Source organism: Theropithecus gelada, unplaced genomic scaffold (assembly GCF_003255815.1).
Source record: "Theropithecus gelada isolate Dixy unplaced genomic scaffold, Tgel_1.0 HiC_scaffold_15973, whole genome shotgun sequence".
Lineage (NCBI taxonomy): Eukaryota > Metazoa > Chordata > Mammalia > Primates > Cercopithecidae > Theropithecus > Theropithecus gelada.
The window spans coordinates 81-25,006 of record NW_020257739.1 but is presented as its reverse complement, the minus strand read 5'-3'; the positions used below and the strand labels follow the sequence as shown (position 1 = coordinate 25,006).

At 56.2% G+C, this 24,926-nt stretch overlaps 1 protein-coding gene across 1 annotated transcript; it reads left to right on the top strand.

The window, feature by feature from the left end:
• Window positions 1-2,780: 2,780 nt before the first annotated feature.
• LOC112617250 (guanine nucleotide exchange factor DBS) lies at window positions 2,781-24,545 on the top strand (the record flags this gene model as incomplete). The annotated part of the gene is made up of 16 exons (XM_025373991.1): window positions 2,781-2,900; window positions 6,027-6,143; window positions 6,661-6,810; window positions 8,083-8,207; window positions 9,937-10,051; window positions 14,321-14,440; window positions 14,872-15,063; window positions 15,767-15,958; window positions 16,849-17,008; window positions 17,955-18,028; window positions 18,255-18,328; window positions 20,348-20,414; window positions 21,491-21,606; window positions 23,075-23,144; window positions 24,259-24,351; window positions 24,453-24,545. Coding segments are annotated over exons 1-16 (1,770 nt in total), but the record flags the coding sequence as incomplete, so codon positions are not given.
• Between the last annotated feature and the right edge of the window lie 381 nt (window positions 24,546-24,926).

Here is a 24,926-nt window from a genome sequence, read left to right as displayed (position 1 = left end):
CAGTGGGGCAGAGAGGGCTCAGATGCAGGGCCCGTCCAGAGCACTTCCCTGAGGGCCGCAGGTGGAGGGAATTGGTGTGGAGGGCAGTGGAGGCAGGACGGTCCCCCGAGAGCCATCAGCCTCCCCTCCCTCATCCACTCCACAGCAGACACCCACAGAGCACCTGCCGAGTGTGCCGGCCACTGAGGGCTGTGGTCCCTGCCCTCCCCACGCAATGCAGATGAAGCAGAGGTCTCCATGGGAGGGGCCCTGTGGGAAAGGTGTGCAGCGTCCAGCCAGCGACAGGACATTGTCCACCTACCCTGGACAGGGAGGGCAGCAGCCCAATGACTGAGCCCTCAGTTTATGCATATGGTGCGGGGGCACATCTCTGGTTTTAATTCCTACAAGGCAGTCAGGTGACCTGAAATGCAGCTCATGGTTCATGTTTGGGTGCTGAGTGTTTCGGCACTGAGTGTTTGGGTGCTGAGTGTTTAGGTGCTGTGTGTTTGGGTGCTGAGTGGTTGGGTGCTGAGTGGTCACTGAGTGGGTGCTGAGTGGTTTGACGCTGAGTGGTCGCTGAGTGTTTGGGCACTGAGTGTTTAGGTGCTGTGTGTTTGGATGCTGAGTGTTGGGTGCTGAGTGTTTGGGCACTGTGTGTTTGAGTGCTGTGTGTTTGGGTGCTGTGTGTTTGGGTGCTGAGTGTTTGGGTGCTGTGTGTTTAGGTGCTGAGTGAGCACTGAGTGTTTGGGTGCTGAGTGTTTGGGTGCTGTGTGTTTGGGTACTGAGTGGGTGCTGTGTGTTTAGGTGCTGGGTGGGCACTGAGTGGGCGCTGAGTGGGTGCTGAGTGGGTTCTGAGTGGGCACTGAGTGGGTGCTGAGTGTTTAGGTGCTGTGTGTTTGGGTGCTGGGTATTTGGGTGCTGAGTGTTTGGGCGCTGAGTGTTTGGGTGCTGAGTGTTTGGGCGCTGAGTGTTTGGGCACTGAGTGTTTGGGTGCTGACTGTCTTGGCCCTGTTTGGGTGCTGAATGTTTGGGCGCTGAGTGTTTGGGTGCTAAGTGTTTAGGTGCTGTGTGTTTGGGTGCTGAGTGGGCGCTGTGTGGGTGCTGAGTGTTTGGGCACTGAGTGGGTGCTGAGTGTTTAGGTGCTGTGTGTTTGGGCGCTGGGTATTTGGGCGCTGAATGTTTGGGTGCTGAGTGTTTGGGTGCTGAGCGTGTGGGTGCTGAGAGTTTGGGTGCTGAGGACAGACTTGTCAAGGTCTAGGATCCCACAACTGTGGAAAAGGCACTGTATAATCCTGAGTGGGGTCCCAGCTGCTTATGTTGTAATCCCAGAGCTGGGTTGGTACTTGGGGTGCGCAATCTAGAATGCCCGCCTGAGACCACGTTTTCAGCAGTAGAGATGAACCCAGGTGTCCCTGCAGCCAGCGTGGCCGGAGGGCCCAGCCTTGACCCACACCCCACGCGTCTCCTGACTTAAGACCCTCCCCAGCTTCCTGACCTCAGGGCCCTCTTCTTATCGTCCTTGCTAGACCAGCCTGGACATTCGAGTGTGGCCGGGGCAGTGCCCAGCCGGGACCTCCTGATGAGGCAGTCACTCCTCCCCCAGTCCTTGCTGCTATATCCCTTTCGGGCTTTAGGGCAATGCCATTCTTTTCTATAGGTCGTATTTTAGGTGCGTTTAACTTAGTTATCCAGAAATCAAACTCAGTTGCTTCACAGTTTCTTTTTTGGTGATGGGGTCTCCCTGGATTTCAGCATCTGGACTTAACTTGGCGTCGAGAGCAGCTGTCACTGCACGTCTATCATCGTGGCTTTTCAGCGCTTCCTTGGTGCAGGCGCCCACTGAACGCCACGCACACCTTGGTCCATTGCATCTTCGAAAGGGTGTCACGAGTAGGCACTGCCGCTCTCCCCACTTTCCCAATGGAGAAGCTGAGACACAGAGAAGGGGAGTGACCTGCCCAGGGTCCCACGCTTTGTAGGAGGCAGAGCCGGTTTCCACATAAATTCATGTAACTGTGTCCAAGGCCGTGTGTATGCACCAGGACCCAAGATTATTTTTATTTTTGTAGGTAACACACATATGTGTCTATGTGGCTTTTATAAAATTTGACAAGTGTCTTGGTTTCCTGGGGCCTTGTAACAAAGTAACCACAGAGGGGCCGCTGGAGGCACAGAAGCCCGTTCCCTCCCAGCCCTGGAGGCGGGATCTGAGCTCAGGTGTGGCTGGGCCAGCTCCTTCTGAGCTACGAGGCTAGAGGCTACAGGGAGCATCTCTCTGCCCCAGGCCTCTCTCCAGCTTCTGGCCTGGCTGCCTCCCGGGTGTCCCTGGGTGTGGAAGCACCGCCCGACCTCCACCAGCATCTTCTCTGGGGGCTCTCCACGCTGTGCTGGGATCAGGGCCCGCCCTAATGACCTCGTTTTCGCTTGGTTACCTCTGTAAAGACCCCGTCGCCAACCAAGGTCACATTCGGAGGCACTGGGAGTTAGGCTTCAACATAATAACTTGGGGGGGACACAGTTCAGCCCCTAACAACTGTTGTAAGCTTTTGACTTTTCCATGTGTAAGCAGCATAACATTCTACCAAGGCATGTGGCTTTTCTTTTCTTTTAGAAAAGGGTGATGCCTCTCACAGAGGCCAGCATCTCTACCATGTTTTTCTCGGTGTAAACCTGCCGCTTTGAGGTTGCCCGGCCCACGAACTGTGCCTCCCCGGTCAGCCCAGTGTGCAGGCACCGCGCGAGGGGTCCGCTGTCCACAGAGCGCGCTGCAGGCTCTTGTCTCTCGCCCTCTCTCGCAGGCATCTTTCCCGGCAAACCTGCAGCTCGTCCTTGTGCTTCGCCCGACGGGTTTTTTCCAAAGGACTCTCTCCGACATCGCTTTCAAATTCAATAGAGATGACTTTAAGATGAAGGTGCCGGTAAGTTCCGCCCCCCTTCCCCCCATCCTGCGGGAGCAGAACAGAACTAATTGCCGTCCTGGCTCATCTGTGATCATCAAAATCCTCGAGGAGCTGACTTCAGGGCCACGTGGTCAACAAAACTCTGTAGGACCTGGTGGGAAGCTGCACTTCCTCAACGCGTCAGAGGCCACGCGGTCCTTTCTTCCTCCGCCCCTGCCCCAGCCCCCACCCCACTGGGGGTACACAGAGCATCCACCTCAGACAGGCCACTGTGTGGCCGTCCCATCAGGACGCGGGTCACGTGACATTCCTACCCCCAGGAAAACTGTAGAACTCGGGACCCTAAGGACTGACAGTCCCCCCGGCCCACCTGCGAGGAACTCAGCCCAGGCCCTGCCTGCACCCCAGGGATGAGAGAAGGGCTGGGGAGGGGGCTGTAAGCGTCCCTGGACCTGGGAGGGAGCACCCACTGCTGACAGGGATGGGCCAGACCTGTCCTGGAGCAGCCAACGGGGTGACCCCTGCCCCATCGCCACCACATAGCACGGCACAGGGCAGCATCTCCCAGCACTGCCCACTGAGAAAGCACCTTCTGCCCTGATCCGCTGTCCTTTAAAGAACAAAGGCTTCACAAAGTCTCTTGGAGCCTGTGGAGCCCGGTCACCAGCCCCAGCTGTGTCAGCTCCCCCTGAGAGCCCTGGTCAGCTGATTCGGCAAGCTCACATCTTCTTTGCCACAAAGAACAGAGACATATGGGCCAGCGCCAGGCACCTGAGAGCCCCCCATGGCACCAGCCAGATGCTGCTGGAAGCCAGGGAATCTGGGGTGCAGGTCACTTGCTGTGAAGCTACTCCCTGTGCCCTGGGAATCAGGTGGCACAAGCCCTCCCTCCCCACCCTCATTGTGCTACAACCTCAATGCCAAACGTGCAAGAGCCCTTCTCTGACAGGGAGGAAAACGGCCTGGGGCCTTTCCCCCGTGTACTGCCCCCTTCCAGTCCCCTCCCCCTCCCCCCTTTTTCCCCTCCCCCTCCTCCTCCCTTTCCCCCTCCTCTCCCCCTGCCCAAGACAGCCCTGGGGGCCACAAGGCCCCATCCGCTCTGCCCACCCCCATGCAGTCCACTCCAGGTGTCGCCTGTGACCCTGGTGCCTGGTCTGGAGCAGTGACTGCAGGTGCAGGGCGGTCTGCATGGCACCCCATGGGGCTGTGTGCCATCGTGCTTTGGTGGCCCCAGAACCACCGGCTTCCAAGCCATTGGGAAACTGTGCATGCACTATTTTTTGTAGCCTTGGAGAAGCCTTAGTTTCTGAACCGTCCATTCCCTAGAGACAACCAGTGACCGAACCGTGCAGAGCAGGGACTCGTGGGCAGTGGGAGGCTCGTGTCCTGACACCAGGACGAGCTAGGCATTGTGTGTGCAGCTCAGCGCCCTGCGGACAGCACCTCTTGCAGTGGCGTGTGCGTGTTATGGTGCTTATGATAGAGATAACTCCGTGTGCCCTCCTTCCCTCCTATTTGGCAGGCACTGCACAGTAGCCATAGGCTTTGTGACCACAGATGTGTCACAGGGAGCAAGGCCGACCTCATGGGTCATCCATGCCACAGGCTCCCCTGCACAGTGGCTCCACAGCAAGCCATCAAAATGGGTTTCACAAAAATCAGCAGCATCTTCAAACTCACAGCCCCGCTTAGATAATTCTTGAAGTTACAGAGTGGATGATGTGAAGGATGCAGTTGTTGACACGTGTGTGTCCGTGTTTCAGGGCTGGCTGCTGAACTCAGCCCTAGAAAGGAGACGTTAGGGAGAACGGTGGCCCCGGCACCTCTGCTGCCATGGCTGTCTGGCACAATCACCCCCAGTTGAGAGTCCCCACTCTAGACTGATACGGTATTTAATAATACATCGTGTGGTGTCAAATAACCCCTGAGCTAAACCTCGGGAGACCCGTTTTGTGGTCCCGTCTGAGCTTGCAAAGCCAAGCCTAGATTTTATCCAAACCCACGGATGGAGTGGCCTCAAAAAGGGCAAGAGAAAGGCAGAGAAACGAAGACAAGGCACGTGGAGCTTATGCGGCCGTCGCAAGCACAGGTTTCCCGCGTAACCATGACGGTGCGGGAACTGCCAGCCTCTCCCCGTCCGGCCTCGGCGCTGGGGTGTTGGTTTCAGCTGGTGTCTGCAATGACCGCGGGGTGTTTTTGGCAGGAACAGGGATAAAAATGAGCATCTTTCCCATCAGAGCGCTGTCTGATGATGTTGCTGGAGGAGGTGTAAACGCCTGCTGCGTGTCCGTGGCCGTCACAGGCCATTCTGCGTTGGGTTTTGTGCACCTCCGACAGCGTCATTGGCTCCTCGCCATGGTGTGATCAGCTCAGGCACAACATGCCCATTTACGAAGGAGGCAGCCGAGACACAGAGAGTGGGCGGCTGGACTGCGGGCGAGTGGGACCCACACCCGGGTCCACACAGGTCCGAAGCCAGGCGCCCCTGTCCACACAGCCACCCACAATGTCCAGGCGCCCTCGTCTGCACAGCTGCCCACAGCATCCGGGCACCCCCATCTGCACAGGCACCAACAGCGTCCAGGCATCCCGTCCGCTCAGCCACCCACAGCGTCTAGGCATCTCTGCCTGCACAGCTGCCCACAACGTTCAGGCGCCCCCGTCCACACAGCTGCCCACCATGTCCAGGTGCCGCCATCCACACAGCCACCCACAGCGTCCAGGTGCCCCCATCCACACAGCTGCCCACCACGTCCAGGTGCCCCAATCCACACAGCCGCCTACTGTGTCCAGGTGCCCCCATCCACACAGCCGCCCACCATGTCCGGGTGCCCCCATCCACACAGCAACTCACAGCGTCCAGGTGCCCCCATCTGCACAGTCAGTCACAGCGTCCAGATGCCCCCATCCACACAGCTGCCCACAGTGTCCAGGTGCCCCCATCCGCACAGCCGCCCACCGTGTCCAGATGCCCCCATCCGCACAGTCGCCCACCGTGTCCAGGTGCCCCCATCCACACGGCCACCCGCAGCGTCCAGGCAGACGTGGTCCCTTCTGTGCTGCTGTGTGTTCTGCTGATGGGGCAGCTCTTTCGGGAGCCAACAATAATCCCAAACGCCACCACCCACTCCCTTTCTTCTCCAGGTCATAATGCTGAGCTCCGTACCAGACTTACACGGTTACATCGATAAGTCGCAGCTGACCGAGGACCTGGGCGGGACCCTGGACTATTGCCACTCCCGGTGGCTGTGCCAGCGCACGGTGAGCCGCGTCAGGGCCGGTGGGGGCCGGGGCTGGCTGCTACCAGCTCGAGCACCTCCACGGAATTGCTCTCGCGTCACAGCACGGCCTTTTCCAAAAACATGTTCACATTAACAGTCGTTTTCTTTCCCAAGAATGAGGAGATGGTCTCGGTGGACCTTAGTCATTGTAAAGAAGTAACATGAGTAATAAGTTTGGGAGTGGCTTTCTCTGGGCTTGGAGACGGAAAAAAAAAAACTCTTGCATTGTGCTTTGCAACACTCACTGCTCTCGACAGGGAGAGGCAGCACAGGCACAGGCGACTCTAGGTGACGGGCACATGTGTAGAGTGGCCTGGTATGTTTCGTAAGAGGTCAAGGAGGGCAGGATGCTGTGGGAGGGTGTCCACTGTCCTCGCATTAGCTAACCTCGCCTGATGGGTCTGCGCGGGAACGGTTTCCGCCGGTGTCTGCTTTCGGGGCAGCAGGAGGTGGGTGCAGTGCACAAGGCGTGCAATTGTGTTTTCTCTGTCTCCAAGGCCATCGAAAGTTTCGCCCTCATGGTGAAGCAGACGGCTCAGATGCTGCAGTCCTTCGGGACCGAGCTGGCCGAAACAGAGCTGCCCAATGACGTCCAGTCGACGAGCTCAGTGCTGTGTGCGCACACAGAGAAGAAGGACAAGGCGAAGGTATGTGGGGGCGCTCCGGTTGGAAGCTGCAGGGGCTCCGGTCAGAAGCTGCGGGGGGTCTTCTGTCCCCGTGGGAGTTCGTGTTGGCAGCACATGAAACCAAGAAGTCAGCAGGCTTGAGATGCCTTTTGATGGTGATTAGCTGGGCAACTTCTCCGATGAGGACGGAATAAAAGCAGCATAAATGAACCCTGTAGCGTGCTAGCTGCGGCTACCATTATGGCGTTGAGTCAACCATTGGCCCTGGGCGGCCGTGGCTTCAGGAGTGGGACCGGGGGCAGCTCTCCTCTCAAGCGCTTTTGGCTGTCGGTGCGGGGAGCTCCTGAATAGACTGTCTCTGCAGGGAGCTCCCGAATAGACTGCTCTGTGGCTTCTGAGTGTGACCGAGACAGGATGTCTGTGCCGCTTTCTCATGCCGAGCAGGCGATGAAGTGGTGGTTGGAGTTCTGTTCGCAGAAAACTCCCAGTGCTCACGTGTCCACAGCCCTTGCTGAGACAAATGTATTCTGAGGAGCACGTGCTCCCTGCTGTTCTGCCCCTGGCTTTGCAGCAACTGTGGCCCAGGGCCATGACCTGCTGGTGTGTCCCTGAGGACTGTGCCTCTGTGGTCACTCGGCCACTCCACCGTGAGGACACTGTGAGGACCAGGAGCAGGCACCATGAGAAAGCCTGGTCTCCTGGTCTCTGGGTCTCTTGGTCTCCTGGTCTCCTAGTTACCTGGTCTCCGGGTCTCCTGGTCTCCTGGTTGTCTGGTCTCCGGGTCTCCTGGTCTCCTGGTCTCCGGGTCTCCTGGGCTCCTGGGCTCCTGGGCTCCTGGGCTCCGGGTCTCCTGGTCTCCTGGTCTCCGGGTCTCCTGGTCTCCTGGTCTCCGGGTCTCCTGGGCTCCTGGGCTCCTGGGCTCCGGGTCTCCTGATCTCCTGGTCTCTGGGTCTCTTGGTCTCCTGGTCTCCTGGTTGCCTGGTGTCTCTGGGTCTCCTGGTCTCCTGGTTGCCTGGTGTCTCTGGGTCTCCGGTGACTCTCACCATAACCTGTTGCCTTGAGTGACTTGTAACGGCAATTCTGCCCCGGGGCACACAGGAGTGAGGGAGTCCCCCACATCAGCCTGCCCTGCCCGCACGACCCCGCAGAAGAGACTGGAAAGACTCGGGAGTCAGGGGTTGACCCCCTCCTCAGTCCCCACCACCTCAAGAGCAAGGCCCCACAAGGCCTCACCACTGGCCTGCGCTGAGCGCCTGGATGGGGCCGGGGTGCAAGGCTGCGTTCTCTCCACAGGAGGATTTGAGGCTGGCACTGAAAGAGGGGCACAGCGTTCTGGAGAGCCTCGGGGAGCTGCAGGCTGAGGGCTCAGAGCCCGGCGTGAACCAGGACCAGCTCGACAACCAGGCCACCGTGCAGAGGTGAGGCCCGGCCGCCTTCCTGCCCTTGTGCTGTCCGAGTCCAGGGAAGGATCCTCTCAGGCACACAGCCTCTCTGAAAGAAAGAGGCCACGGAAATGGCAAGCCACGCGGCAGGCAGCCCCACTCCTGGCCGGGGCCAGCACAGCAGCCGCCTCCAGGCCTCTGTGTGGACCTGGCTCCTCCTGCTGAAATGCGTTTCCCCTGAACCCCACAGAAAGCCGCTGTTCTAGGGGCAATTTCCTAGAGCAAACGCCCTTTTGCAGGCATGAAGGAGACGTTAGGGGAAGCAGAGGCCTTAGACGTGGGGCTGCTGCGTTCCGAGCGGGGCTTCCATGGACAGGGAGAAAGCTTGGGGTTCTCCTCGCTGCAGCTAGTGTTTCTTACTTTCATTGTAAAAGTGTGATTCTCATATTCCTCCCTTGGGCTTCCAGCTTTATAGCAGCACAGGGTAGGGCATTTGTGTGGTTGGCATGGTGCTCTAGGATGTCCAGAACTCCCTGAGCCCCCCCCACAACCCCCCAGAGCTCCCCAAGCCTCACCCATCCCCAAGACTCCCCAAGCCTCCCCTGTCCCATCCTCGCTGGTGGGTGCTATCAGCCTCGCCTCCCAGCTGAGGAGCAGGGCCCACACAGCTGGACAGCGGCTTGTCCGGCAGGGCCGTGCGGGGCGCACCCAGGCCTAGACCGAGCTGGTCCTTTTGACTCTCAGCTGCCGTTGACTCCCATGCAGCGTGGCCCACACCCTGAGCTGCCTTCTGTGCCAGGGACACGCCAGACGCCCCGGGGACTGAAGGGCACATCCTTGAGGGCTCCTCGTAGATGGGGTGCTGTGGTCCACAAGGCGGAGGTTGGAGCACAGCCCATGAGGGTCGGCCTTGCCCTGGCTGGTGTCGGACACCTTGTCAGCTTCCCAAAGACTCAGTTTCCTCATCTGTAAAGTGAAGCTGATCCGTGCACACGCCTGGCAGGGTGGGCGTGGGGCTGACTGGGCGGTGCACAGCTGGAGTCCCAGCTACTCGGAGGCAGAGGTTGCAGTGAGCCGAGATTGCACTACTGCACCCAGCCCAGGTGATACAACCAGACCCTATCTCAAAAAATAAATTAAAAAAAAGTTTTTGGCCGGGCGTGGTGGCTCATGCCTGTAATCCCAGCACTTTAGGAGGCTGAGGCAGGCAGATCACACGGTCAGGAGATCGAGACCATCCTGGCTAACACAGTGAAACCCCGTCTTTACTAAAAATACAAAAGATTAGCCGGGTGTGGTGGTGGGCACCGGTAGTCCCAGCTACTCAGGAGGCTGAGGCAGGAGAATGGCGCGAACCTGGGAGGCGGAGCTTGCAGTGAGCTGAGATCGCGCCACTGCACTCCAGCCTGGGCAACAGAGCAAGGCTCCGGCTCAAAAAAAAAAAAAAAAAGTTTTTAAATTTTTAAAAATAAAAATGAAATGAACAGACTCGGCAGTGCAGCCTCGTCGCAGTGACCTAGAGGGAGAGAAGCAGGAAGGAAAGCACACAGCCCCTGATGCTTTCTCCAGGGCCTCCCTCCCTTGCTGACGCCCTGAGTGCCTGTGTCTGCAGATCCCAGGTTTGGGTGCAGGGAGTGAGTGCAGGCCAGGATCTCAGGAAGGCCCGGGGTGGAGTGAGCCTTGGGGTCGCTAGAACTCCCACTGTGCTCCACGTTGTGTGGGGCACCCTGGGCCACGCAGATGGTCAGCTCCTCCTCTCTCCCAGGCTCCTGGCCCAGCTGAACGAAACCGAGGCTGCCTTCGATGAGTTCTGGGCAAAGCATCAGCAGAAACTGGAGCAGTGCCTGCAGCTTCGGCACTTCGAGCAGGGCTTCCGGGAGGTGAGTGGCCCTGGGTGGAGCCGGCAGCCGCCCTGATGCCCATGGGGCCTCCTGTGCCTGTGCCCTGGTCCCAGTGCCAGGAGCTGAGCCGTGCCACGCGGTCGACTTCGGCTTAATGCAGAAAAGTCTCCACTTGCCAGGTGGAGCCTGTGAGATTAAGTGGGGCTGAGCCTTGAAATGCACCATTGATGACTGCGTCGCTGTATAGACAGGTGATTGAAAATCGGCTCACTGCAATGCACTTACACCTGCATTATTCGTAAATTAGCAGGAAGCCTTTGCTCTCCCTTCATAGTCATTTGCATGCCCTTTTATTCAACATGCGTGTGTGATGTCCCTGCTATGTGCCAGACTGTAGGACAGTGTCGCAGCCATGAGGTGCACGTCGACACGGCCAGTGCAGCCAGACCCAGACGTCTCCTGCCTGCGGCCCCTCATGAGAGACTCACCCGTGTCTCCCACAGCCCACCCCTCCTCAGCCCCCAGCAACTGCTCATCTGTTCCCATGGCTGTACTTTTGCCATTTCAAGAATGTGATGTCAGTGAGTCCCACAGAATGTCACTCTCGGGATTGGCTTTGGTGCTCAGCACAGCTCTCTGCAGACCCCCAGGTGCCGGTGGCTCACGCATTGTGTTCCCTGGTGTGGACGGACCACAGTTCTTTCAATCATTCACCGTTGAAGGGTATCTGGGTTGTTTCCGGGTTTGAGGATTACAGATAAAGCTGTTACAAACATTCATGTACTGATGTTGGTGTAAATGTCAGTTCTCATTTCTTTGGCCTAAATGCCCAGAATGTAATTGCAGGGTTATATCGTAGTTACATGGTTTGTTTAAGAAAGTGCCAAACGGTTCTCAGCGTGTGAGCGACTAGTTGCTTCCCCTTTTCCCCAGCATGTGGTGGTGTAATGATTCTTTATATTATGCTCACATCCTGATGTGTGTGCCGTGGAAGCTCGCAGTGGTTTTCCGTTGCATTTCCCCAGTGCTGATGGTGCTAAACACCTTTCCGTGTGCTTCTTTGCCATTCGCATATCCTCTTCGGTAAAATGCCTTATTTCTGTTGCCTGTTTTCTAACTGGATTGTTTGGTTTTGTGTTTTTGTTTTACTGTTACATTTTGAAAATTCGTTATATACTACAGATACTAGTTCTTTGTCACACATGTAGTTTTACGAATATTTTCTCCTGGTCTGTAACTTGTCTTTTCATCCTCTTCACGGGCATTTCACACAGCCAAAGCATTTAAACTCCAACTTGTCAATTTCTCCTTTTAAGGATTATACTTTTGGTCCTCGATTCCAAGTATATTCCGCTAAGCTTTTTTCCCCCAGAATTTCATAGTTTTACATTGAAGTCTATGACCTATTTTGAGTTAATTTTTGTATAAGGTATGAGAATTAGATCATGATTTGTTTTACCTCTGGATGTCCAATTACTGTAGCACCGTTTGTTGAAAAGTCTCTTTCTTCCACTGGATTTCTTTTCCACCGTTGTCAAAACTCTGGGCACATTTATGTGGGTCTGGTCTAGAGACTCTCTTCAATTACATTTATCTACACGCCTGTTCCTCTGTCCATACCACAGGGTCTTAATTACTGCAACTATATAATGTCTTGAAATCAAGTACACTCATTCTTCCCTCTTTGTTTTCTTTTTCAAAATTGTGTTAGCTTCTGGTTCTTTTGCCATTTCATGCCAATTTTAAAATTATCTTGTCTACGTATACAAAAACCAGTTTCCTGGGGTTTTCATAGTAGTTGTGTTAAACCTGTATTTTGAGGAAGATCGGTGTCTTTACTGTGTTGAGTCTTCTAGTCAACAAACATGGTATTCTCAGCGCTTGTTTTGATTTCTTTCATCAGTGTCAAGTAGTTCTCAGCACACAAGTTCAGTACGTATTTTGTTTGACTTACCTTTAATATTCCATTTAAAGAAGTCATCACAGTATTATATTTTTAATTTTGGTATTTATGTATGCATTGCTGCATATAGAAATACAATTGATTTTTGTATATTTATCTTGTCTCCTGCGACCCTGCTGAGCACACGTATTCTAGATGGTTTTTTGTAAAGTCCTTGAAATTTTCCGTAGAGACCATCATGTCATGTGCAAATAAGGACAGTTTGGTTTTTTCCTTTTTGAAGATATGCCTTTTATTCTACCTCCCAACACCCTGCCCCACTGCATACTGCACCAGCTAGAGCTTCCACTATTTGGTAAGAGTGGTGAGACTGGACATCTCTGCCTTGTCCCCAGCTTTAGGGGGAAAGCGTTTAGTTTTTCACTATCAGGTATAATGTTAGTTGTAGGATTTTTGTAGATGCTCAATAAAACTATCTGGGCCTAGAGATTTCTTTGGGAGACTTTTAAAATTATGAATTCAGTGTCCTTAATAGTTATGCAACTATTGAAACTATCTGTTTCACAATGAGATATAGTAGTGTGTTTTTCAAGGCAATGTGTAGGGTTGTTTATAGTATTTTTTAAAAATCTTTTTGATGTCTGCAGGGTCTGTAGTGATATTCCCCGTTTCGTTTCTGATATTTGTAATTTGCATCTTCTTTCTTTTTTTCTTTGTCAATCTAGATTGAGATGTGTCCCTCCTCATCTTTCCAAAGAACGAGTTCTTTGTTTCATTAGTTTTTTCTGTTGTTTTTCTATTCTCAACTTAATTGATTTCTGGTCTTACCTTTATTATTTCTATGGATTGCTTTGATGGGAACTTACACTCTTTATTTGAGACTATTCCTCTTTTCTAACATGCGTATTTAATAAGAACACTATAAATTTCCCTCTCATCACTGATTTAGCTGTGTTCCACAAATTTGGATGTATTGTATTTTCTTTTCCATTTAGTCCAGTTTTTTTTTCCCCCCCAATTTCCTTTGGAACTTTCTCTTTGACCCATCAATTATTTAAATGTATGTTGTTTGGCTTCCAGTGTTCAGAGATTTTCCTGTTGTCTTTCCATTCTTGATTTCAGGTTTGATTCATTGTGATCAGAGAACATACTCTTCTGTATGATTTCAGTTCTTATAAATGTGCTGAGATTTGTTTTATGGGCCAAGAATATGGTCTTTTTTTATATATGTTCCTTGCTTGAAAATAATGTGTATTCTACTGTTGTTAGGTGAACTTTTATAAATATCAGTTAGATTCTGTTGGTTGATGGTATTGAGTTCTTCTATATCCGAGCTGGTTTCTGAGAGGTGCTGCATTATCCATAACTCAGTGGCTGTGGGTAGCATGGAAAGTGTCAGACTTCAGCTGTGCCAGATGCAGGGGGTTCAAGGATGGACAAGAATCCTGCCTTCCTGCCCTTCAGCCCCAGGCCATCTGAACTACAATCTCCTTGGCACTGGGATGTCTGTGTACACACCTGTTCTCAGGATTATTTCCAATAACAAAAATTAAAATCTTTTGTATTTAAAGGAGTAAGCAGTTATATGTTTTAAAAATCAGGCCAGGCATGGTGGCTCACGCCTGTAATTCCAGCACTGTGGGAGGCCGAGGCAGGTGGATCACCTGTGGTCAGGAGTTCAAGACCAACTTGGCCAACATGGTGAAATCCCATCTCTACTAAAAATGCAAAAACTAGCTGGGCGTGGCAACTGGCGCCTGTAATCCCAGCTACTTGGGAGGTTGAGGCAGGAAAATCACTTGAACCAGAGAGGCAGAGGTTGCAGTGAGTCAAGATCACATCATTGCCCTCCAGCCTGGGCAACAAGAACAGAACTCCGTCTCAATAAATAAATAAATAAATAAATAAATATTAAAATAAAAATCATTTATATGACACCCGTTGTCTTCCTGCTAACAGCAGAAATCGTAGACATTAGAAGTTAGTAGCAAGCTAGAAGGGACTGAGCTACATAACTCTCCACGCCTAGGATCTAGTAGGAATGCCGACAATTCCAGTGTCCACATTGCTGCTGGCTTTCGGCTCCCAGAGCCCTTGTCCTTGCGTGATCTCATCTTCTCCTCATGCTGTTTTCAGGCGTGTGGTTGATAAACGGAGGCACACCCAGGCCGCAGAGAAACAAGTGTCCTGCCAGTGAGGTCACTGGTGGGTACCCAGAGGCCCCACGGTCCCCACTTGATTGGTGACTACTCGGGGCTGACTTTGCACCTGCCTGACTGTGGTCCCTGCTTCATTGATGACCACTTGGCCCGATTTTGAGTTCCGTCACTTCCCTGATCTGGAGCGGGTGCTCTCTGTTCAGGTGAGGGAGACGCTCCCCTGAGATGGGCCCTCCTCTGTTCCAGGTCAAAGCCGTCTTGGACGCAGTGTGCCAGAAGATAGCAACCTTTACGGACATTGGCAACAGTCTGGCGCATGTGGAGCACCTGCTGAGGGACCTGGCCAGCTTCGAGGAGAAATCGGGCGTAAGGCGGGGTCCCGGCTGGGGCGGCGGGAGAGTGTGAGCAGCAGCATCAAGTACTGCTCAGGAAGGCGCAGGAATGGGCCTCCCGCCAGCGGAGAATGGGCCCCCACAGCCCCTAGGGGTCGTCCACAGTGGGTGGGGGCTGCTGCCTGTGCACCTCCCCTCCCACACCCCACCCACAGCACGTGGCCCTGCCCGGCCTCCTCTGGGTCAGCTCCCTGCAGACGGGCAATGCCCTTTGCTGGGACCACCACAGCCCCCAGAAGCACTTGCCACAGAACAGCTCTGGGCGTTAGGCGGCATCTCAGTCATCCATAGCAGTAAACAAAGCAAGACACACGTGTGCCCAGGGACACACATCCCGTACAGCGAGGCACCATCTGCCTCGAACAGAAAGAGACCTGAGCTGGTCCTCTGGGTGGCCGTCTGCAGGTGTCTGTGGAGAGGGCCCGGGCCCTGTCTCTGGATGGCGAGCAGCTCATCGAGAACAAGCACTACGCCGTAGACTCCATCCGCCCCAAGTGCCAGGAGCTCCGGCACCTCTGCGACCAGTTCTCTGCAGAGATCGTGAGGAGGAGGGGGCTGCTCAGCAAGTCCCTGGAGCTGCACCGCCGCCTGGAGACGGTAGGCCGAGCCGGACCTACACCCCAGCTGTGAAACCAGCCTCTTCCTCCCGCCTCCACCACCGGCTGACCCTTGTCATGGGGAGGGCAGCTCCTTGGCTGGAAAACGCCCTTCCTTTCTGGTCTTGCTGGCCTAGCAGGTCTTTTTGTAGAATTCATTTGCACAGTTTGATTTCTTTTTTTTTTTTTTTTTTTTTGGCTCACTGCAACTTCTGGTTCCTGGGCTCAAGGGATCCTCCCACCTCAGCCCCCAAGTAGCTGAGACCATAGGTGCATGCCACCGTACCCAGCTAATTCTTGTATTTGTGTGTGTGTGTGATAGAGATGGGGTCTCACTATGTTGCCCAGGCTGGTCTCGAACTCCTGGGCTCAGGTGATCCTCCCACCTTCACCTCTCAAAGTGCTGGGATTACAGGTGTGAGCCACCCTGCCCAGCCCATAATGATTTCTTTAAAAGATCCAGAAGCTTAAGGCCTGGTTGATCCTACTGCACTTTCCCTGCCTCTCTGGGCCCCGCCCTGGGTAATTCGCTGGCCTTGTCCAGCACTGTGTCCCCTCGGGGTGCTTTGGACAGGGTGGTGGGAGCATGAGGAGTTGGTGGTCCGGGATCTGTTGGGAGGATGCCCCAGCAGCATGTGCCTGGGCAGGGTGGTGCGCCCACCCTCTCATGGCGTCCTGCCCTTGGCAATGCTCTGTGTTTCCAGTCCCTGAAGTGGTGTGATGAAGGGATTTACCTGCTGGCCTCACAACCTGTGGACAAGTGCCAGTCCCAGGACGGTGCGGAGGCTGCCCTCCAGGAAATCGAGAAGTTTTTGGAGACCAGTGCAGAAAATAAGATCCAGGAGCTCAACACAATTTACAAGGAATACGAATCCATCCTCAACCAAGACCTCATGGTAATGCTGACTCGGGCTCTCCATTTGCAGCTCGCTGTCCCTAGCAGTGGGGCATTCCTCTGTGGGGAGTTTTAAAGAATCGTTTAATGAATTATTTTTATTTATTTATTTTTTGAGACAGAGTCTCACTCTTGTTGCCCAGGCTGGAGTGCAGTGGCACGATCTTGGCTCATTGCAATCTCCACCTCCCACGTTCAAGTGATTCTCCTGCCTCAGCCTCCTGAGTAGCTGGGATTACAGGCATGAACCACCATGCCCGGCTAATTTTTGTATTTTTAGTAGAGATGGGGTTTCTCCATATTGGCCAGGCTGGTCTCGAACTCCTGACCTCAGGTGATCCACCCACCTGGGCCTCCCAAAGTGCTGGGATGACAGGTGTGAGCCACCATGCCCGGCCCATTTAATGAATTACTCCCAAATAACAAGACACTTGTTTCTTTGAGAGAAACACACAGTTGGGAGGTCGATCTGAATTTTCCTTTCAACACAGAAGTTGTTTCCACGCCAACCCTGCAAGGTTGCCGCCCCATCTCTGCTGGCAGACTTCGTGGCGTGGGCGTGTTCTTCAGGAAGGGCCTGGCCCTGGGACCTGGTGATGTCCTTGAGACCAGGCTCCTCCTAAGCCATCCACATGCCTGGGGAAGGCTGCAGGCCCCTCCCTCGCATGGAGCTGCCCTTTCCCAAGACCAGGGTCCCATCCCGTGGGTGGGCTGCATCCCCTTCACCGTCCATAGCAGCCAGGGCTGGACGCAGCCGTGCTGTGCTGACAGACCCGGCACGGAGAACATTTAAGGTGGGGGTTGGGCGTGCCCTGGCACATTCTGCGCATGATCGCGTATTTTTAATGACGCCAACACGTGCAAGGCGCCTTACCGAGCGTGTGGTTTCAGGAGCACGTGCGAAAGGTCTTCCAGAAGCAGGCGAGCATGGAGGAGGTGTTCCACCGCAGGCAGGCCAGCCTGAAGAAGCTGGCGGCCAGGCAGACGCGGCCCGTGCAGCCAGTGGCCCCCAGACCCGAGGCACTGGCAAAGTCGCCCTGCCCCTCCCCAGGTCTGTGTGGCTACCCCGTGCCCCAGGTGCTGTGGGACCCTCGGGGCAGCCCCGGGCGTTGAGAGCTTGGAACATCTGAGGCAGCCACCTGCAAAAGCCGTCTCCACACGCCTCCTCCCCTTCCACCTCCGGGCCCCAGTTCAGGGCCTGAGGGCCGGCTCCTGCCACCCCTCGCCCACGTTTATAAATGGAGTTTTGTCAGGACCCGGCCACACACATCTTGTAGGCATTGTTTGTGGCTGCTTTTCCACGAGTGTGGCAGGGTTCTGTGGTCTCAGTGAAGCCCACGTGGCCCAAAACTGAAAACGCAGAGTTCCCACGGAGGAACCACCTCCGGCTTTCCCAGCTCCAGCCTCTCCGCAGTCTGTCCTTTCCCAGTGCTATTGCCAAACAACGTTCCTCACACGTGGCCCAGACTCTGGGCTCCCGGAGCCCTGAAGAGCCACGTCCACGCACCTCAGTCCGGCCCACATTGCCGGTCCCAAACCTGCCCTCTGCGCCAAGCCGGGTGCCGCCCCATTTCCCAGAGACTTTCCTGCCACCTCCCTGTCTCAAAACGAACCCTCTTCCCATCCTTGCTGGTTTCTCACACACGAACCCACGAGGCGAGCTGCCACCCCAGCTTTGGTGAAAGTAAGCTGTGAATCTCGGGGGCCCTGGTTGGCCAGGCTCTTGCCTTCCTGTACTGGGTCCCAGGCGACCTTATTTTCTGCCTGTTGGGAGTTCTCCCAGGCTAGAGCCCACAGGCAGTGTGTTCCCATGGGCTGTGGGAAGATGGGGTGACTCAGGGCAGCGAGACCCCATGGTCCTCCCCTTTCTGACACCACTGCCTATGGCTTCAGAGGCCACGTCCTGCCCTCTCCTTGGGGCCTTTTCCCGCTGGGCGCACGTCCCCTCTCCAGAGGGTCGGGGGGACTTCAGGCCCCACTCCCCTTCTTCCCAACAGGCATTCGGCGAGGCTCGGAGAACTCCAGCTCCGAGGGCGGTGCGCTGCGGAGAGGGCCCTACCGGAGGGCCAAGGTGAGGCTTGCCCGTGACAACCCCGCCGTCCACACCCTCCTCCTTGGTTCACGCCAGGCCTGGTTCTCCGCGTGGCCCCTCTCAGGCGCGGCCCAGCTGCCTGGCCAGCTCCCCATCGTGGGAGCTCAGCCCTATCCCCATACGGGAACCAGTGGGCTCTGGCCTTGAGAGTTGGCCCTTGAGGCTGTGTCCCGCCTTTCAGACCTGACACTGTTCTTCTCCCCAGAGTGAGATGAGTGAGAGCCGGCAGGGCCGCGGCTCCGCAGGGGAGGAGGAGGAGAGCCTGGCCATCCTGCGCAGGTAGGTGCGCTGCCCTTCTGGCCTCACAGGGGCCCTCCGACCACAGCCTGAACCACCAGGTGCCGTCAGGCACTCAAGTGGACGCCTCACAGATAGAAGGCTGGTGTAGAAGTCATTGTGGTTCTTACTTTTGCACCAAGTGATACCCAGAGGGCCTGCCGTGGCTCGAGCGTGTGTCCTGGTCCCCACCACGTGAAGCACACACATGCCGCACACACACCACTGGGGGGATTCGGGAGGGAAGAGAGGGCAATGGCTGAATGCAAGAGTGAAGGGGCATCTCCACCCCAGCGAGAGCCTCCACCCTCCACTGCCATTCACAGGAGACACCACTCAAAGGCCCCAACCAGTGCCGGCCACAGCAGCAGCCACCAGCTGCTCAGGGCTCAGTGTGGCAGGCAGTGGTGCCAGGCAGCTGGTGTGGGGGACGGCATCGTCTCCAGCCCTCCTCTTCCTCTGGGATTCCTGGACCCTCAAATTCAGGGAGTGTTGTGCAAACAAAAGCAGTTCCCTTTCTTGGCTTCCTTCGCCTTCAAGAAAGACCTCACTGATGCAGGGCCAGGGAGTGCAGGTCCCCAGAGCAAAACTGGGAAGGAGCCAGACACCCCTGGGGCACGTGGGGCTCCTTCCCAGAGGCCTCGAGGAACAGCAGGAGCCCCTTTGACCATCAAAACTCCACAATCAGGGAAGAAGAAAAGGCTCTTCCTGACGTGCTGACAAGCAGGTGTCCGCAGGCGGCGTCCAAGTGACGCTGCGGGGTTGGGAGATGGAGCAAAATTGGGAATTACAGTAAACCTAACCTGGTGTGAAAGCTCAGTCTGTCACTTCCGGCTTCTGATGGAAGCTGGTGAAGCAGGATGGGGGACGGGGGAGTTGCCAAGAAGCTTCCAGGCAGATGATTGTCCAGAGGAGGGTCCAGGCAGGCTCCATAAGGTTGGACAGAGGAGGGTCCAGGCAGAGGAATGTCCACACAGAGGAGGGTCCAGGCAGGGGAGCATCCACACAGAAGAGGGTCCAGGTAGAAGGGCATCTGCACGGAGGAGGGTCCAGGCAGAGGGGCGTCCACACGGAGGAGGGTCCAGGCTGAGGGGCGTCCACACGGAGGAGGGTCCAGGCAGAGGGGCGTCCACACGGAGGAGGGTCCAGGCTGAGGGGCGTCCACACGGAGGAGCAGCAAGTGCTCGGCCCTGAGACGCAGAAGGAGTGGTCCTCGGCCGGCAGTTCCCAGGTTGTGAGAGGGAGTCCCGAGCCCTCTTGCTCCCCACTCCTCTCCCCTGTGCCAAGGTGGGGGCCTCTGCGTGCCGACCACTTGTTTTGGAATGAACTTGCTGAATAACCTCAACCCAGGACCAGCCCCCGGCTCCAGTTTCTGTGCATCACATAAGCAGCCGGGGCCGCAGGCTGCTGAAAGATGCTCACACCAGCAACAAGACCTGCACAGCCAGCTTGTGCGCCCTCCCCTTCCGGATCCAGTGCGGCGGGTGGTGGGCCACTCCCTAGACAACCACTGCCCACCTGCTGGGTGTGAGGGTGTGGGCAGGGGGCAGCTCTGGCGACAGGGCCCACACATACCCACCACGAGGAAGGCTCAGGGAGGCCGGGCGGCGGGCGGGTGTCGTCTTGGCAGAAGAGACTGGGGTGGATTCTAGGAATGGATCCTAGGGGTGGGATGACTCGCCCATGAGCATGAGGAACTGAGCTCATTTTGAGCAGGTGGGACCCAAAAGCCCAGGAGGCGGGGTGGGGAATCCCTCCTACCAAGAGTGTGTGCCAGGCCAGGGCAAGACAGTGATGGCCGGTCTGGGAACCAGGTAGGGTCCAGCCGCCGTCTGCAGGGTCTGAGGCTGCGAGCTGGGAGGGGAGCCCCAGTGAGCGTCCAGCCCATGGGCTTCGGGTTGACGCCAGTTCCCTCTCGCTGGGCAGGCCATCATTCTAGGTGGCACCTGTGAGACTGCGGAGCAGACCATGCCTGCCCTCCCAGTGCTAACCTTTTTTGCTCTCCACATGACCTGCCACCAGGCACGTGATGAGCGAGCTCCTGGACACAGAACGGGCCTACGTGGAGGAGCTGCTGTGCGTCCTGGAGGTGAGGCTGGACTCGGGGAGGGCCGACCACCACGTGGACTCACCTGCACTACCTGGTGGGACTTCCTCTGACAACTGCTGCTCAGAGCAGCGCTGCTGTCCACCAAATGCACGTGAAAGAGCATCCACAGCAGCCTGGTCACAGCAGCCCCAGACGGGGAGCCCCTCAGGGCCTATCAGCAAGACACGGACCAGGCAGCTCAGGGGGGTCCGCACAGGGGACCAGGCAGCTCAGGGGGTCCACACAGGAGACCAGGCAGCTCAGGGGGTCCGCACAGGGGACCAGGCAGCTCAGGGGGTCCGCACAGGGGACCAGGCAGCTCAGGGGGTCCGCACAGGGGACCAGGCAGCTCAGGGGGGATCCGCACAGGGGACCAGGCAGCTAAGGGGGTCCGCACAGGGGACAAGGCAGCTCAGGGGATCCGCACAGGGGACCAGACAGCTCACGGGGTCCACACAGGGGACAAATGTAGTAACAAGAAAGAGGAGCTGACACATAACAGATGCACGAACCACACACAGATTGTCCCAAACACAGGCCACAGGGTGCATGCGGTTCCCGGCACAGAGCACTCCAGGGCAAGCAAAACTGGTTTGGGGTGGGAGGCAGATTAGGGGTGACCTTGGCAGTGGGCTGTTGCCTGGGTGAGTCTGATGTGAGTGGTGGTCACCTGAGTGTAGATGCGTGTCTGATTCACCCAGTGTGCACAGGTGGTGATCACCTGAGTGTAGACAGTGACTGTGCAGAGGTGGTGGTCACCTGAGTATAGACGGGTGTCTGATTCACCGAGTGTGCACAAGTGGTGGTCACTTGAGTGTAGACAGAAGATTTGCACCCTCTGTTTCAGTTACAGCTGAATCATAAAAGGTTTAAAGCGAGAAGGGTAGAACCTCCACCCCTTTCCCCCAAATTGGTGCTGTTCATAATACTTTTGCTTTGGTGGATGCCTGTCCAGATAACTTCTTAGAAATCACCTGAGAATAAAGAGGAAGGGACGGCCTGGCCCACAGATGAGCCTGATGCTGTGGGTGGGCTGCAGCCCAGGACCCCCACTGACCTCTGCTCTGTCCCTGCAGGGCTACGCCTCGGAGATGGATAACCCACTGATGGCTCACCTCCTGTCAACAGGCCTTCACAGCAAGAAGGATGTTTTGTTTGGAAACATGGAGGAAATCTATCACTTCCACAACAGGTGGGCCCTTCCCCTCGACACAGGCACGCACCCATGATCTCTCGCAGCTAATGATGCTGGCTTCAGGGGGCTGGAACGGGGGGGTGCAAGCCATGCCTGACTGGGAAGGGGCGCCCAAGGGGTGGACTCAGAGGCACAGGCATGAGTGTGGGTACATGGGGCTGTCTCTGAGTGCCCACGTGGCTCCGTGCCTGGTGGTTGCGCCCAGGCAGCCGAGTTGTAAGTGCGCCACCAGCCGTGAGGAGAGGGCTCTGAGCCCCCCGAGTGCACCATTTTGTGGTGCAGGAAATGGGACCTGCCCGCCCCTCATCCCCTCCTCATCCTGCTGGGCAAGTGGAAGCTGGAACCCCCTCCCAGGTGTGTATTCAGCCCTTTGGAGGTCACGAAGGCCACACCACATGGCAAGTCCTGTTTTGTTCCCAAGCTCTTGAAAAGGACGGCAAACTAGGCATTCCCTACTCGTCACGGGGGCTGCTTGTCCCCCGAGCGACCCGTGGCCTCTCCAGTGCGGGGGGGTGTCTGGCCCCTTGTTCTCCACTCCTCTGAGCTGTTTGGCTGCTTTAACAGTTGTGGAGAGCTCATGGGAAGGTGTAGGGTGGGCATGCAGTGCGGAGTGCCAGGGAGGCTGCAGTGGACGGCCCCTGCTGCGTGTCCTGGAGGGAGCCCATGTGAGTGGCTCCCACGTGGCTATGTGCATGGGGACCAGCATACCCCACTGGCCATGGGAATCGCCAGTGCTTGGGACATGGTTCTGACACCTGCTTCTTGCCCCCTGCTGTGATCGTCACCTCACCTGCCACTTAGGAGGCAGCAGGTCCGCAGTTGACCACCAAGAAGACTTCCACGTCCACGGAGATTGGGCAGAACCTCAGTGTCCCTTAGTATCTGTCCTCATGGCCCCCCGGGTCTCGGCCAGTCCTGCACACAGGGGTCCCCACAGCTTTAAGCTTAGTGTTCATGCCCCGAATCCGTCCCCCAGACGGTTTTCCCCTCTGGCCAGACTTCCTCCAGGGGACAGATGTAAGTCAGAAACGAAAGGGAAACAGCCCAGGAGCCTGGGGATCGTGCTGCCTAGGGCCAGGACTCAGGGTGCGTCTGCAGAGAACCCACAGACCCACGGCCAGTTATGGGGGCGGCGCCTCCAGGGCCCTGAAGGGTCCCATCTCTGTCTTTGCCTGTAGCCCTGTGAGCCACGTGTGTGCTGAGGGAAAAGCAGCTCTCTCCAACTTCTGTGTGCAGCCAAGGCCAGAAATATAAGGAGACTCAGCCTGGGGCTGCACCTGCTGGCACCTGAGAGCTTGGTGCTCAGGACAGGTGTGGCTGCCACGTCCCCAAGTCGTGCAGGGCGTTGTTGCCACATACAGAGCAAGGCATAAAAGGCTTCTGAGAAATGATGTCTGTCCATTTGTCACCGGTGCCACGTGACTCGGCCTGTCTCTCTTACTACTTAAAAACCTTCCTTGTCTAGGATATTCCTCAGGGAGCTGGAAAACTACACCGACTGCCCAGAACTGGTTGGAAGATGCTTTCTGGAGAGGGTATGTGGTGCTTTGATGTATATTTTGTCACAGCTTCTCAAAATTACTGAATAATGACTTCAGATTCTACTGCAAGTTCCCATTCTAACCAACTGAAATCACAGAATGCAAATGTTTTCAATTTGGCTGAGATAAAATGATGCTCCTGTACCCCAGAACCTCCTGAACCTCCAGAACCTCCTGTACCCCAGAACCTCCTGTACCCCCAGAACCTCCTGTGCCCCAGAATCTCCTAAACCCCCAGAACCTCCTGTACCCCAGAACCTCCTGTACCCTCAGAACCTCCTGTACCCCAGAATCTCCTGTGCCCCCGAATCTCCTAAACCCCCAGAACCTCCTGTACCCCAGAACCTCCTGAACCCCCAGAACCTCCAGAACCTCCTGAACCCCCAGAACCTCATGAACCCCAGAACCTCAACCCCCATAACCTCCTGTGCCCCAGAACCTCCTGAACCCCCAGAACCTCCTGTACCCCAAAACATTCTGTGCCCCAGAACCTCCAGTGCCCAAGAACCTCCTGAACCTCCTGAACCCCCAGAACCTCCAGTGCCCCCAGAACCCCCTGAACCCCCAGAACCTCCTGAACCCCCAGAACCTCCTGTGCCCCCATAACCTCATTAACCCCAGAACCTCCTGTGCCTCAGAACCTCCTGAACCCCCAGCACCTCCTGTGCCCCCATAACCTCATTAACCTCCTGTGCCCTTAGAAACTTCTGAGCCCTGTGCCCTAAAACCATTTGTGCTCCTAGAACCATCTGTGCTCTAGAGGCACCCGGGAGCACTTACACTTCACAGTGGGGCTAGGGTCTGTGTTTTGCTGAATAACAGGTAATTTATAAAACTGCCAGAGAAAATGCTAGAAGTTCTGTTATATAAACAAATCAACAAACCACACCATAAATGGCCTTCTAAGAATGGCTGCGGTGGAACCCCGTCTCCACTCCACGCCTGTGCTCTGGGAAGTCAGCGGGGACAGGGAGCCCCATAAATGGAGGGCAGGCCCCCCAGCGGAGCCCGGGAGCCAGTGCCGGCCCTCGGAAGCTGTGAGGCGAGCAGCAGTGCCTCACAGGGCTGGGAAGACGCTGTGTGATGTGGTGCCTGTCCCTTGGTGCAGATGGAGGATTTCCAGATCTACGAGAAGTACTGTCAGAACAAGCCCCGCTCCGAGAGCCTGTGGAGACAGTGCTCCGACTGCCCGTTCTTCCAGGTTTGTCCCCAGACCTTCCTTCAGAACGTTACCCCCTTTCCTAGCCGACTCCTGCGGAATAATAAAAGTTGTGCAAACCAAAGGCTCTGGCTTGGTTCCAGGAATGCCAGAGGAAGCTAGACCACAAGCTGAGCCTGGACTCCTACCTGCTGAAGCCGGTGCAGAGAATCACCAAGTACCAGCTGCTGCTCAAGGTGGGCTCCGCGGCGACCGTGGCCCGGCCTCCCCAGGCACCCGCTGGCCAGGTCTCTGTGCCACCCTGGGGCCCCGTCCCCATCGCGTCCTGCCCCTCCCAGGCCAAGGGCACCTCCTCCAAGCCTGTGCTGAGGCTGGGATGCCTTTCGAGGTCCTACTGTGTGCCGCTGTTAGGGGTGCTGAGGACGCAGGTGAGCAGACGAGTCCCCGTCCCCGTGGGTTTCCACACAGCCCGGCCCGCACGGGATTCTGTGTGATATGCTGACCTGTCCCTCCAGGGTGGAACTGTGCCTGGATTATCTGGCACACAGCAGGGATGTGGGGCGGCCTAGGCTGGGGATTCCAGCTGAGTGTGCTACGTGGGCGCCTCTAACCTTCAG